The sequence below is a fragment of the Myodes glareolus genome, chromosome 6 (genome assembly GCF_982192425.1).
Source record: "Myodes glareolus chromosome 6, mMyoGla1.1, whole genome shotgun sequence".
NCBI lineage: Eukaryota > Metazoa > Chordata > Mammalia > Rodentia > Cricetidae > Myodes > Myodes glareolus.
The window spans coordinates 114,202,451-114,217,662 of NC_142031.1; the positions used below are offsets into that span (position 1 = coordinate 114,202,451).

The following is a 15,212-nucleotide window of genomic DNA, read 5'->3' on the forward strand; positions in this document are numbered from 1 at the left end:
AAAGAAAAGCTTCATGTAGTTTACAACTAGACAGTGTGGTGAACTCCAAGAATGAACCACAACCAGAATACAGATCAAGGACAAGAGCTCTTTACAGACACATGATAATACACATGCACCGTGGCATGTGTGAATCTAAAAGACAACTTGTAGGGGTGGTGCTAGGGATCAAACTCAGGGCATCAGACTTAGAAGCAAGAACCATCTCAACAGATTAATATTCAGTATTTTTAGAGGCTCCTTTAAAACCAGACATGTTGGCTCTTACCTGTAGTTCCAACACTACAGAGAGAGATGCAAGAAGATAAGCAGTTCAAGATCATTCTTGGCCACACACCAAGCTTCAGACCAACCTGGTCTGCATTAAAAGTGTCTTTTAAAAATAAGGAAAATATAAAAATCAAACACACACATACTCACGCTGTGTACACATTCACACAAACATACACCAACCAAAAAAAAAAAAAAAAGGGAAGAAAAAAAAAAAAGAAGGGAACGAAAGAATGGCCAAGAAAGAGCATATTTAGATGCTCTTTTGCAAATAGCTGGCTTCCATACTTTGATGTTAAGCTAAAGGAGTTTCTAAATATGGATTACAGACAGCAAACATCCATAGGTAAAGGAGAAGATCAACTTCTCAGTACATCCTGAAAAGAGTATCAAGAAAAGAGGTGAGGGGTCCAAGTGTAGGGTGCATGCCTTTTATCCTGATTGTTAAAGATATAAGAAACCCAATTCATTTATACAGCACTCATTCATATTAGAAAGTGAACATGGCGCTGGAAATGGAGAGATGGCTCAGTGGTTAAGAGCACTTGTTGCTCTTCCAAAGAGTCCCAGCATCAATATAGAGTCTCACAATTCTATGGAACTCTAGTTTCAGGGAATCCAATGCCTTCTTCTGGTCTCTGTGGGCACTAGGCAATGATGTGATACACAGACATACTTAGACATACAAAATACTCATATACATAAAATAAAAATAAAATTATTTCATTTTACCCTGTAAGAAACATGCAATTAAGGTCTTTTGTTATTGTTGTAAAATTGTAAAACAGCTTTAAGTGCAGGATAGGGGCTAGTAGTACTAACTACTTCGGTTAGTAAAGTGTGTGCCAACATGCATGAATTCAGGGTTCAAGACCAGCAAGGTTACAAGAGACACTGTATGTATAAAAGAGCAAGGAGAGGATAAAGGGAAGGAGAGGAAGGTTTATAGTAGAGGATTAGTTTATTAGTTTTTAAAAACAGATTATAGGAATATATATTATTTGTAAGACCAACTGCCTATTAAAATTCTGCCTTAAAAAATATCAAGAGCAAGTGGTGCATGTCTTTTAATTCCATCAGTCAGGAGGCAGAGGAAGACAGACATCTGAGTTCAATGGCCAGCCTGGTCTACAGAGTGAGTTCCAGGTGACCCACGACTGTACAGTAAGACCCTGTCCCAGAGAAGACAGATGGGTCAGGGGTCAGGGTAGAAGGAGGAAGAGGTAGAAGAAGAAAGGGAAGGGGAGAGGAGGAGGGAGAAGAATGAGAGTGAGGAGAGAGAGGGAGAAGGCAAGAACAAAGAAGCACATAAAGACAGTCAAAACAAACAAAAAAAAAGGAGTATTTTCCTACTGATGAAATTGCTGCTTTAAAAAAGAGCACAGGAGCTGAGGCGATGACTCAGTGCATAAAAAGCTTGTTATGTAAGTATGAGGATCTAAGCCTAGATATCTAGCCACCCAAGTTAAAGCAAGAAGCTCTATAACTCTTGGATGAGAGGGTATAGGAAGATGACCAGAGACAAGAAGATTCCAGAGGCCAGTCAGAGTGGCCAAAACAGTGAGAAACCCTAAGTTCAGTGAAGATACTCTATGGCAAAAATAGATAGTGGATAGTGAGATGGCATTTGTTGTGTAAGCCTGACAACCAGTGGGAGGAGAGAACTGACTCCCAAAAGTTGTTACTTGACATCAATGTCAACACCATAGAAGGCACCACACATCATCATCATCATCATAATGAGGAGGAGGAGGACGGGGGGGAGAAGAAGGAAGGAAGAAAGGAAGGAAGGAAGGAAGGAAGGAAGGAAGGAAGGAAGGAAAGAAGATGGAACTTTGTTTTAGAAGAAGAGATCAGATGTGAATTTCTAAACACAAACACACAGGCTTACTGTTGACACACACCTATACTAGACACACAAACTCTAATTTAAAGGATAAGCTTACCCGCATATAGACAGTTAAGAGGCTAGTAGTCTAGGGGCTGGGAATATAGCTCAGGAGAAAGATCTAAGTTCAACCCTTAAAATTCATGTTAAAAATTCTGTTGGCATATGCTTATAAATCTAGTGTTGAGACTATACATGGGGTTTACTGGTCAACCATTTCAACTGATTCAATGAATCCCAAATCACAATATAAGACTCTGTCCAAAAATAAAAAAATAAATAAAGGCGAACAGCTTTGGAATAACCTGAGATTGACCTTTGACCTCTACTCACAGAAACTGTGTATTCACATACAGATTTCTACACACACATATATACACACAAAGCTAAAGCTAGTAATTACTAGAGAAGAAAATTGAGCAAGTTACCTTGTAATTAAAAATATATTTTAAGACAAACATAAGGGGTGCTTTAATCCTGGCGCTCGGGAGGCAGAAGCAGGTGGATCTATGAGTTTGAAGTCAGCCTGGTCTAAAGAGCTAATTCCAGGATAGCCAGGGCTACACAAAGAAACCCTGTAGTGGAAAATTAAGGTTAAAAAAATATGTACCTTAAATAGGGTATCTACCTAAAACCTAGTTCTGAATCATAGGAATAGTGCTAAGTATAAGTACTAAAATTAAGGTAGACACTTAATGATAGTGTATTCCAATTTAATATTTACCAGTGAAGAAATAAAGGAGTGGGAAGAATAAAATAATTTACTAAGGAACCGAGAATTAGGTAGTAGTAGATGAGGATGTTTACAATCTATCCTGCCTCTAAGATGGCATTCTCCCTAATAATATCTTTCAGGTCTTTTGTGATTTAACAAATATAATAAAAACTAGAAAGACTTCCTCTTTTTTTGTAGTCTATGTTTATCAAAAATATTTTCATAATTACAGATAAATTTTGGAAAGCCAATAATAACAACAACAGCAACAACAATAAATGTTTGTTATAGCCCAGCATGATAGCAATCACCTTGTAATGTCAAAACTTAGGAGGCTGACTCAGGAATATTAGGAGTTCAAGGCCAGTTTAGACTTTACAGCAAGATCCTGTATCAAAAATTTGTAAGAATTCTTCGGTTTTCTTTGACTTTGGTTTCTCATTAACAAGTTTCTATATGTGGTAACCAATTATCAAAGCTACGGTTTTGGCTGCTGAGAACTTTCTCAATTAAATTAACCAAATAAATTGTACTGATATATGAAAATATCAATAGGAGCCAGGTTTGGCATGTGCACATATATGTATAGTTTTAAAGAAGTATTTCCCACCCACAAAGTATCTATGTTATGGCCAAACAGCACACGTAAAACTAAGAGAACTTAACTGAGAGAGAGAAAACAAACTTTATAGGGTTGGAACAAGTTCAATACAGGAAAACTCCTATGTTCACAAAACTCTGCTATGATTCCCCAGGACTGCATGCGCACACATACACACATTCCTTCATGAAAAAAACGGTTGATAATCACCTACAATATTCAAAGCACACACAAAAGCAAATATTCATTCTTTGATGAAGTCAAATAGAGAGAATGTCATTTATGACAATCAGGGAAAAATCACACAGAATGAGTAGAATGTTACCAAACATTTAAAAAAAATCAAAACACCTCAATACATTGCCTAAATTAGCAAACCACACAATAAAATATGAAGCAGAATATTACTTGTAAATAAGCAGGAAAGGTTTCTTCAAGCTTATTTTTCCTTTTGCGGTACCTCTTCTTTATTTTTTCAGTGCTTTCAGCAACAGAAACAGGCTCATCAACTAGAGTATCTGGTAACTGTTCACTCCAGCCTGAAATAAGAGCCATGTTTATAAATATGTGGCACTTTACTTTCCAGAAAAATATGGCAATTTGTTAGCTTACCAATATGCATAGCTAGGAATAAACAAATAATTTTTATATCACGCAAAGATCTTAAAACACATTTCTAAATTTTAAATGCTTTAAAAATTCCATTTCATATCTATTTAGTATTAGTACAATTCCTATCTTTTCTTTTTTGGGGGTGGGGTAGGAAGGGTCCCCAGGCTGACCTGGAACTTACACGTAGACCTGGCTGGCCTTGAACTCATGGAAATCCACCTGCCTCAATATCCCACGTACTGGGGTTAAAAGTGTAGGCCACAAGGCCTGGCTCCTAGTCTTTCTAAATAACTAGCATTCCCAAGCAAAGTAACATGATTTCCTAAACAGAACATTTACAGATTGCAAAGGGTAGAAACACCAGATATTCAGAATTATGAGGAAATGGCTACTAACAAACTCCTGAAGAAAATTCAGTGGATATGGATAGTACCCTTTTGCCTGTGACACAGTTTGTTTAAAAAAAGAAAAAAGAAAAAAGAAAAAAAGAAAGAAAGAAAAAGAAAAAGGACAACTTCACCAACCCAAACCACCAACTCATTAAAATCACCTCCTGCAGTACCTAAAGCAAGTACTTGTCATATAGAATTTGACATTTGACAAAAAAGCTTTAAAAAAATTTCTGTTCAAAAAACTTACAAATGGGAAAAATGGGACATGGACCTAAAGTTTATTGCAGTAAACTTTAAAGGTGCCTTAAGCTTGAGGGTTTTAACATAAGTTAACTCTAGGAAAGTAGGATCTCAAAGTAAAAGATGCAGATTTCTGAAAAAAATCACCTTCAATGCAGCTTTTAAAAATTCTAAACAATCCCCCCCTACACACACACCTCTCAAAGTAACATGGACTCACACCTATGAAAGCTCGAGTCAAAATGAATCTTTACTTCCATTAAAGGAAAAATCTAAACAGAGAATAAGCTCCCCACTGAAGAGGATTTTCTAGGAGAAATAAATAAATAAACAACGTGTGCCTTTCATATATAGACAATTAAATACTGCAGCAGACAAAGAAAGCGCTACGAAATGAAGAAATACCTTCAAATATTTCATATTACAAAATCAATTACATGAGATAAAAGACAATTGAAAGTAGGTCAAATATGAATATGTAAAATAATTAAACATCAGAGAAATAACAGAAGATTAAGAAACAATATTTGAAATAAAAAATTAAATAAATTTGCTTTTGTCTTACTAGAAACAAAAGAACTAAAAAACATTGAACTAAAAAATAGGGCTAAAGAAATTATTTGGATATCAAAAAAAACCACACACAATAGTTTTATTAAACATACTAAATTCTTTAGAGATTATTAAGCCCATGTTATGTCAAAAAAGAAGCTTCTTGAAAATCACTACACTTCTTGAAATAGAAAAGAATTTCTGATTTTTAAAAATTCATTAAAGTTTCAAAGGGAAAAAAAGACTAGCTTTGCAAAACAAGAAATATTACAAAGACATGCTGAGAATACCACAGATTTCTTCCTATTCCACCTTAAAACATAATTTTTAAAAATATAAGCATACAGCTCGTGATCATTAGTGATGACAAGCACTTTTGAAGGTGAAAAGCAGATCACTTTTTGGGTTTTCAAGACAAGGTTCCTCTATGTAGCCCTGACTGTCATGGAACTCACTCTGTAGACCACGCTGGCCTCAAACTTGGGAGATCTGCCTGTCTCTGCCTGGATTAATTATGTGTGCCTGGCCCATAAGGCACTCACATGAAGGTCTGGCTTGAACAATGACTAAGCTTTTTCTTAAGCAAGGGTGACAAAATATATTTATAAAATACAAACCTGTCACTTCAATTAAATTAAATAGCCTGTAAATTGCATATTAAGTCACTAAGGCAGGGAAAGAGAGGCCTTTGTTAAAAATGGGCCTAAGTATCGGATAAAACTAAGTTAGTTAATCCTTTTACTCTTATTTAGCACAGAAAACATTTCTTGGGGGGTAGTAGGGACTTAAAGTTCCAAAGAAAATGTGAGGAGTATAGATCATCATAGCATCCATTTATTTATTGCCATCCATAGCAATAAATGGAAAGTAGGGAAAACGCCTACAATTGCAGCACTGGGAAAGCTACGGAAGGAATATCATGAGTTGAGAAAGTCATAAAAACTATGTAGGGAAACAGCCACCAGACTAAACTATCCCTCACCATCCCACACACGTCCTAAATTAAAATCATTTTCTTAACTCTATAGCATTCAAGTTAATTGTTCCACCAAAAAGAAGCATATGGTTATATATGGCAGCATTGCTTTAGTGACTTTCTATTTCAACAGAGTATAAATCCCAAGGAGTTAAATCAAAGAAAATCAGTACTATACCATCATCTCTGCTAGGTAACTGCTCAGATATTGAGCCTGAAGAATCTTTTCTGATCAGAGATCTTTTGGCTTTTCCTTGTCCCGTTCGACTTCTCTGTCGTACCATAAATCCACCAATACCTATATAAGATAGAAATCACATAAAGTGATAAATGTCTCTAGAATTCTACAGTAACAAGAATGGCTTTGTCTTTAATGGTGAACTTTTATCTAAATTCACTTGTATGTTTAATATAAACTAATGATCTCATTTTTGCATGTTTATAGGTATGTGGCATGGAGGCCACACACATGTCTGTGTGGGGGGTGGTGTTCATTCATGTGTACAGATATACACGTGGAAGAAAGCTAATCACTGGATTTTACCCTTTATCTCTCTCCACCTTATACATTGTAGCAGAATATTTCACTTGAAACAAGAGGCTGCTGATTCAGGATCCCTCGTCTCTTGACTCCCTAACTTTTACAGAGATGCTGAGGACCCAAACTCTGGTAGGTCTTCATGCTTCCATGGCAAGCATTTTACCTGTTAAACAATCCCTCCAACCTCAAGAATCTCATTTTTATGTAAAGTACAGGAGTTTGGAAGTTAAAATAAATGTCAAAGTTACTACTATCACTTACAAAAAATAATAATCACAACTTGCTAGTGTATGGAAAGAACTACTTGCATTTTCTCTTCCAGATAAACTCAGACTACACACTAAACCGGAGGTGGAGCTTGAATATGAAGAACTGATATATCTCTGCTTCCCTTCTGTAATTGTTAAGTTAGAGCTCCCGAAAACAGCTCAGCAGACCAGCATGTATGATGAGGATGAAAACTGAATGAGAATAAACTAACACTCATTGATCATTATAACTTCAGCAGTACTATCTAGTTATCCCATGTCAAAAAGGCCAGAAGTCACAGAGACGTTAAGTTCTGTAGCTAGGAAACAAAATATAGAGCCAGGCTACAGAATTCTATCTACTAACTAAACGTGGGCAAGTTATTTACTCTTCAGTACATCCATTGGTAAAATAGGTATAATAACACTTCCCCATATCACAAGGATAAGCAAAATAAAATTGGTAAAATGGTTAGCAATTGTAACAATTTAAAAGGCACTAAATCCTATAAGCTTTTGTCATGATCTATTTGTCTAGTAAAGTGCTTCACAACACCCCTCAAATAAAGGGATGTCACCCATATATGGAAGAGAAAAAAGAAAAGACAGAATAAAACAGCATTAACATTCTAAATGGAATGGCTCTAGCTAAAAACATAAGTATACTTGAAAACATAATAATTAAAAAGAAATGAAATCGCTGGGCAGTGGTGGTGCAGACCTTTAATCTCAGCACTCAGGAGGCAGAGACAAACGGATCTCTGTGAGTTGGAGGCCAGTCTGGTCTACAGAGAAACCCTGCCTTGAAAAACCACAATGGAAAAAAAAAAAAAAAAAAAGACGTGGTATGACAGACGTGGTTCATTCATAACGAAGGTGTCACTGAAGGTCTTGGAAAACAGAAATGGAAAGTTCTTACCTACAACTAAAAGGAATATAGAATGTTCTCACCAATAAGACACAATCCACCAAAACAACAGAGATTTCACTAAAAACAGACATTAATAGATGAGATTTGAAAAGCCTCAAATTCAAATCATTAATAGATGAGATTTGAAAAGCCTCAAATTCAAATCATTAATAGATGAGATTTGAAAAGCCTCAAATTCAAATCATTGAAAATTGATGAGAAATTCCAAAACCTTTTTTACCATGAGGTAAAAACCAAGGCAGGTTTTTCTCTACCCATGAAATACACTAGGAAAGTAAGAAATTAGGGGAAGAGAAAGGATAAGTGGTTAAGAATACTCAGTCCTCTGGCAGAGGACCTGAGTTTTTTTCCCAGCACCTACACAGTATCTCATAAGAACCTCTCACTCCAATTTTAGGGTATCTGATACCATCTAGTGTCTATGAATGCATGTGGTGCACATAAACTCACACAAATATACACACATATATAAATAAAAATGAACTAAAAAATTTTAGAAGAATTTAACTACTCATGTATTAATTGCACTACAAATTCAACAAGTTGTTTTGCTCACCTTTTTGCCTGCACAATTACTGAAGTTTTAAAACAAAAATTATTAGAAAATGAATGCTTACAAGAGACCTGGTGAAGTACAGAAAATATATGAATTGCTTTAAAAGTTCAACATAAATAAAAACAAAATAAGTAACATGGATAAAAGATGGTTATATTTGTGGGAATGATTTATTGTCAAGTAGTCAAACTTTTCATTGTAAGGAATACATCTTAGTTCCATGTAATAGCCACAAATAGATTAGTTATTGAGTTGTAAGTCATCATTACAAGCTTTGTTACATTGTCTAGCTTGGGGCCTCGAGAAATGGCTCAGCTATTACGAACACTGGCTGTGTTTCCAGAGGATCCTGATTCAATTCTCAGCATCTACACGGCGGCTCGCAACTGTTATTTAACTACATTTCCAGGAGATCTGACACCCTCTTAACGGCCTCTGTGGGCACCAGGTACTCAGATGATGCACTTATATACATGAAAGTAAAACACCCATACATATCTGGAGAGATGAGAAAGAGAGAGCACATGCGTCTAGTTGATAGAATCTACCTGGTCTGTAAGGTTTTCTTTTCCTCTTTTTTATGCCATCTGTTCCTTCTACTCCCTTAGTTTCATCATCCACAGCTTCCCGCTCAGGACTAGATTCTGATTTTCCATCGCAATCCATAAGTTCTCCTTCTGGAAAAAGTAAACATACAGATGAAACTGGGCAATTCTAAGAAATACAGAAACCTTAACCAAAATACATAAAAAAACAAACAAACAAACAAACAAAAAACGAAAAGAAAAGGAAGCCATGCAAAAGATCACCAAGCCATTCTAAACCATTCAGTCTAATCCTGTGCCCCAGGATGGGGTTGGGAATCATGATGACCCAGTGTTGTGTTCCCAGGGAGGATGTCATGCCAATTAAGAAAGGGAAAACAAAGAGCTCAAAAAGATACCTAGCAATCAATTTTTAAAGCAATCTTGTCTTTAACATGATGATATAAGATCCATGATTTACATATTTTGTCCACTAATGTAATTTCCAACATTTGTTATACATGTTTAATAGATACTACTGAATGGTAGAACATGGTGGGAAAATAATTACGGCTTTATTTCTGAGTCAGTTGAAAATAATCACTCCAAAATAAAGACACCAGAAGTGATCATTCTGAAAAGGAAACAAACAAATCTACTCTGTTGCTATACTTAATGTTGTTACTAAAAATATTTTGTTATCTTACAAGTTCAGATAGAAAAACCTTATGAGTTCTATTCTGATAAAGAAAAGGTTTATGAATCACCAATTTACAAAGCTTAGGGGAGGGCTTAGGATGACAGTCCAGCAAACTGAAAGGAATCACTCTGAATGTCCATACTTACAAACACAATGATCTTAGAGATCTTGATTACAAAAATATTTCAAAACAAGAAAACAAGCAAATGCAAGTCTCAGAACATCACTCAAAAGGGAGAAGTTTTTCATCAAGAGGTACCATAAACAGTGTGACTAATGTTTTATAACTATGTATCTTTCAGAAGTTCTTTTATACACTAATTGCTTTTTTGAAAGGTTTATTTATTATGCATATACTATTCTGCCTATAGGCCAGAAGAGGGCATCAGATCTCATTACAGATGGTTGTGAGCCACCATGTGGTTGCTGGGGATTGAACTCAGGACCTCTGGAAGAGCAGCCAGTGCTCTTAACCTTTGAGCCATTTCTCCAGCAACATTATACACTAATTATTGCACATGTGTCCGAAGGAAGACCAAAGAGTTATTACCTCGACTATCATCCATTTCACCATCTCTTGAATGCTCTGATTGGATGTCTGGAGGGGTCTGAAGAACAGCCACACTATTCTGATTTATAATCTTCAATTTCAATTTTGGTTTTGTCCGTTTTCTTCTTGGAACCGTAACGGTGAGGCTCTGTAACTGAGTCATCCCTGATTCAGTCAAACATACACCATCCTGGGTATAGGTCTTAGGTGGATCTAAGATTACAGAAATACAAATTTAAGAGTTCATCTCAAATTGACAGATAAGTTGATCAATATTCCAACATCTACATGGCAAGAAAATATACACATCATCCAGCAAAAATCTACAAAATGCACAAACTGATGATGTTCAATTAACACTGAAAACCTTTAAGGACTATCGCAGAATGGATGTACATGGACCACAAAAAATATGCAAGTAAGTAAAACTACATTACAAAAAAAGATTTTCCTAAAAGCATTTCAGCTTTCATGTATCAAGAAGGAAGGAAGACACTGAAGCTACGGTGCTGCCACCACTGCTCAGTAATAAGCCTTTTCCTTGTGAAGACCAAAATGCAAGAATCAATTCATGTAAGAGAAACAAAAGTACTCCAGAAGTCCATCTGGAAAACTAGTACCAATATTATCACTTACACAGAGAGGTAGAAATATTGGAAAGATTCTGCACCCTCAAGTAAAATAATATACATGGGTAAAAAAGCCATAATTAAGTCACTCTTTCCTATGCTAGCTAAAACATTAATAATAAGATAACATTTGTGTAGATTCAAATCTTTAATGTAAAAACTTGTTTATTAAAGCAAATCCAATACAATACAAAAGTTTTTGTATCAGAAATGTTGTCAATATCAGTTAAAAGAATCTCTCATAAAAATGTCATGCTACCACTGTTATCAGAGAAAAATTATAAAATATTAATTAATGCTAATTGAATGTTTACTTAAGTAGGCTTTCTTTTTCTGCTGACAACTAAGCAAGTCTAGTATCCAACTGAAGTAAGGTAGGCAGGATACTAATAGTTAATTCAAAGAGCTATTATTCTCATTATTTTCTGAAATTTATAAGGAATACTACACTTCAGCAAAATGAGCCAGTATGAACATTTTATATATTAATTCTAGAAATTCCAGAAAATTCACATAATATCATATACGCATCAAGCCAGTTGTTTAAGAAGTATATGTTATTTCTAAAAGAAAACTTTTCACATTTTACCTAGCTCTTTTACTTTTGTGACAATTTGTGCCACAAGTGAAGAGTCACAGCAGTCTGAGGAAGGCACTGAAAAGAAAAACAACAACTTAGGAAATGTCTGAGACAAAAAAAATGACATACAGAATTAAGATTTCCATGTCTGTACATGTATCATTCAACAAATGTCTGAATATTATAGGATTCTGTGTGTGTGTCAGGAGCTGACTTATACAGGCAGTCAAGTACTATACCCATATGTTCCATCACACCCCAAAAGGAGCTTTTGGTTTTCAAAGGGATTGTTTCACCCAAAAAAAAAAAAAAAATTGTATAGAGTGAGCTTGGCCTGATATGCACATGTATTACAGGCTAGGTCAGCCTCAGTATCCTGCTGCCTCAGCCTCCCCAAATGCTAGGATTACTTGTGCTGTTACAAAACAAGAACAAAACAGAACAAGGGGCATAAAGAAGAAAACCAGCAGAATATGAATGGGGGAATTTTGAATACGATAACTTCAAGAGGTTAAACCTTGAAAGCAAAACTTTATATTTTATATCTAAAATGTATATGCGTCATTTTGTCTTTATACAGACTATTTTAATAAAGTTGAAATAGGAAGAGTATTATAGCACAAAGCAACTTCTATTTCACAGATCAGATCAAGGAGACACAGGGAAACACAAACTAATAATTTTTGATATTTTCTTACCATTTGATGCAGGCATATAGGGTCTGCACATGCTACAATCAAAACCAATGTCTGCTACATTTTCCACTTCCTCCTCAGTATTTAAGTTTTGACAAACTGCATGCATCCACCTAGAAAGACCACATTTATACATTTAAAGGAGTGGAATATACTAGAAATTGTATTCTTTATAAAAATCACAACAGGGTTGACAGTCCTTAAACTTAAAGTCCCAAGACTCTAATGTCTAAGTCTTTCCTCCCAATTATCCCTATTAACCAATAATACCCTCTCTTGTGTTGAGAAGTCAAGAAAAGGAATAAATGAGAATATAAATACTAAAGAAGAAGCAAATGAACACTGTTAAAAGGACAATTACTATTATGATCTAATGCTGAAAGACAAAGATGGCAATGAAGCTAGCCTGGTCAAGCAGGAATTCACAAGAGTACAAATAAAACTAACTGTATGCATGTATATGTGTCACCTGCTGCATCTAACTAGGAACAGACACTTGCGCGTCAAGGGATGACGACTTTGCTTTAGAACAGTTTGTCGTATAGTCCACAAAAACTATACAACTTATTTAAAAAGAATACTATACCACTGATCAATTAAAACTAATGCATACAGTGCTCAATTGCTAACAGAATTGAAACAAAGAAAGTAGTCTGCATTTTGAAGGTGAACATATACTAGCTAGGAAGATCAAAGGTTGTATCTAATATCTAGGTATGAAATCTAGAGCTTTAGGGGGAAAAATGTTGAGAGAGGAAGAGGGGATAGGAGAGAGACAAAGAGAAAGACAGAGAAAATGATACTATTTTTAGAATCTACCAGAATATTCAGAGATTCAACATAAGAAAATGCATAAATGCAAGCACTAATTATGTATCTAATTTCAAGAGACTGATAAACCATCAAAAAGTCCCCAACTGAAAACCCTAAATGTCTAAATTTGATATTTTTAAAATAAAAGTCGTCTGGAAATTTCTAGTAGACTAAAAATCTAGAAAGCAAAGTTTTGTTCAAGGAAAATAATTTTCTAAGTTCCTTTCGCTTCCTTGAGACAAAGGCTTAAAAAGATGGCAAGGGGGATAAAAAGGTGCAGTACCTGTCACATTGTCTACATTGCAGAATGAGGTCTTCTTCTCTATAATTCCGACAGCAGACGGGGCAGGAGGACAAGCTGGCACAAGGAGCACACTGTGTGTAATTGTTTTGCCACTCACATCTCAGACCTGCAGATGTTGCTCCACAGTGTCTGCACCAAACACACCTGAAATCCAAATCCCCACAAAAGTCTCAAGTTTATTTCTATATTCAATTACGACAATTTGGGAAGCTAAAGGTGCACAGAATGAAAATAATTTTACAATGTGGAAATAATTTTACAATGTGGAAATTTTTCTGATTAGTAATATGCATCATGCCAAATGTGCATGATTAAGCATACACAACTAATTTATAAGACCAAAATGATAAGCAGAAGCTCAGAACTGAAAGACACTGACAATGTAACATGAATCCTAGAATACCATTTGCATTTCCAGCCTCCTTTGGGAACTGTCTGCAATGGAGGGTCTAGGCAGTAGGTATGATAGCTGATGTCACAGTCATCACACAGCAAGAGTCTTCCTGGGTCAGTCGCCTTCCCACAGGCCTCACACACTGTGCACTCAAGACATCTCCAACCTTTGCTAAGAACCACTTTACTGATCTGGAAAAAAAAAATCGTGATTTATTTATTTAACTTAGAAATCATTTGCTTGACTTAGTATAGAGCATACATTATTACTGTGCTTGAGTGTGTGTATAAATAGAAAATGGTTTATAGTATTCTGGGGGAACCTACATCCACAGCTGGAAACTGATACTTGTATTGAACACCTGTTACTTTACTCAAATATTATAAGTTTTATTTCAAATGAGTTTGTATAAAGAAATCACTTCATTCAGTTACTGTAACATGCCCATATTTAGGTAACTTTAAAACCAAGTACATGGTTACCACATACAATGTTCATAGTATCAATAATGCTTGCAAGTAAGAGTTGCAGGCTCTTAGTTATAGCAGAACTGCATCAAATAATACTTGTTTTTTTTTTTTAAACATAAGGAGAAAATGAGCCAGGCGGTCGTAGTGCACACCTTTAATTCTAGTACCTGGGAGGCAGAGGCAGGTGGATCTTAGTTAGTTCAAGGCCAACCTAGTCCACAAAGTAAGTTCCAGGACAGCCAGGACTGTTACACAGAAAAATCCTTTCTTGAAAAACCAAAGGGGGCGGGGGGAGGGGAACGCGATGGGACAGGCTGAGGAATCTGAACATGGGAGAAGCATGGATAAGCATACAAACTTATGAATGTAAGGTACTAGTTCTGAATTTCTGTAATCAAAGGTGGGTGATGGTAAAACTAATGCCTCAGTTAGTCATAAGATAAACTGTTTTAAGAATAAATACCTACGCTTTTATGACAGCAGAAGGGTAACTTGCACAATGCAAGACCACAAAATTTTTGGGAGATAATTTATTGAGGTAATAAACACTTAAAAAACAGCATTTAAGGTACTAAAATATCGTCACATATGCATAGTAGCGACAAATACTTGACTTCAATATTGTATATATCCTGTATAACATATATAATTCATTTTTAAGAACTAAGAGAACAGTATTAGTGCTCAAATAAAATAAAAATATATATTGAGAATAGTGAGATAGCTTGAAGAGCAAGCTTGATAATCTGAGTTGATCCCCAGGACCCACATTGGAGATGGACTTCCAGATGCACACCTGTGGCATGTGGACTCATACATGTGTGCATACACAAACAAACAAATAAACAAGCAAATGGAATTTTTTATTAGAAATGCTTTTGTTAACTCATTTAACTTAAGCACATTACCTTAATACTGACACAATACGGATGGTAACACTGACCACACTGTGAACAGGCAAGTAATCGTCCTTCTGCTCCTTGGCCAAAACTTCCACAAACTACACACATATCCTGAAAATTAACAACATG

General features: G+C 35.6%; 1 protein-coding gene across 9 annotated transcripts in view; it reads right to left on the reverse strand.

Moving 5' to 3' along the window:
* Positions 1-15,212, reverse strand: part of Kmt2c (lysine methyltransferase 2C) — a 213,338-nt gene that overhangs the window by 67,059 nt on the left and 131,067 nt on the right. For all 9 annotated transcript variants that reach the window (XM_085691120.2, XM_085691118.2, XM_085691116.2 and 6 more), the window contains exons 18-26: positions 15,090-15,194; positions 13,721-13,902; positions 13,297-13,461; positions 12,204-12,313; positions 11,515-11,580; positions 10,297-10,509; positions 9,071-9,199; positions 6,425-6,544; positions 3,883-4,013 (exon numbers count right to left, since the gene is read on the reverse strand). In XM_085691120.2, the coding sequence (XP_085547246.2) occupies positions 3,883-4,013; positions 6,425-6,544; positions 9,071-9,199; positions 10,297-10,509; positions 11,515-11,580; positions 12,204-12,313; positions 13,297-13,461; positions 13,721-13,902; positions 15,090-15,194 (1,221 nt within the window). The remainder of the gene's footprint in view (positions 1-3,882; positions 4,014-6,424; positions 6,545-9,070; positions 9,200-10,296; positions 10,510-11,514; positions 11,581-12,203; positions 12,314-13,296; positions 13,462-13,720; positions 13,903-15,089; positions 15,195-15,212) is intronic.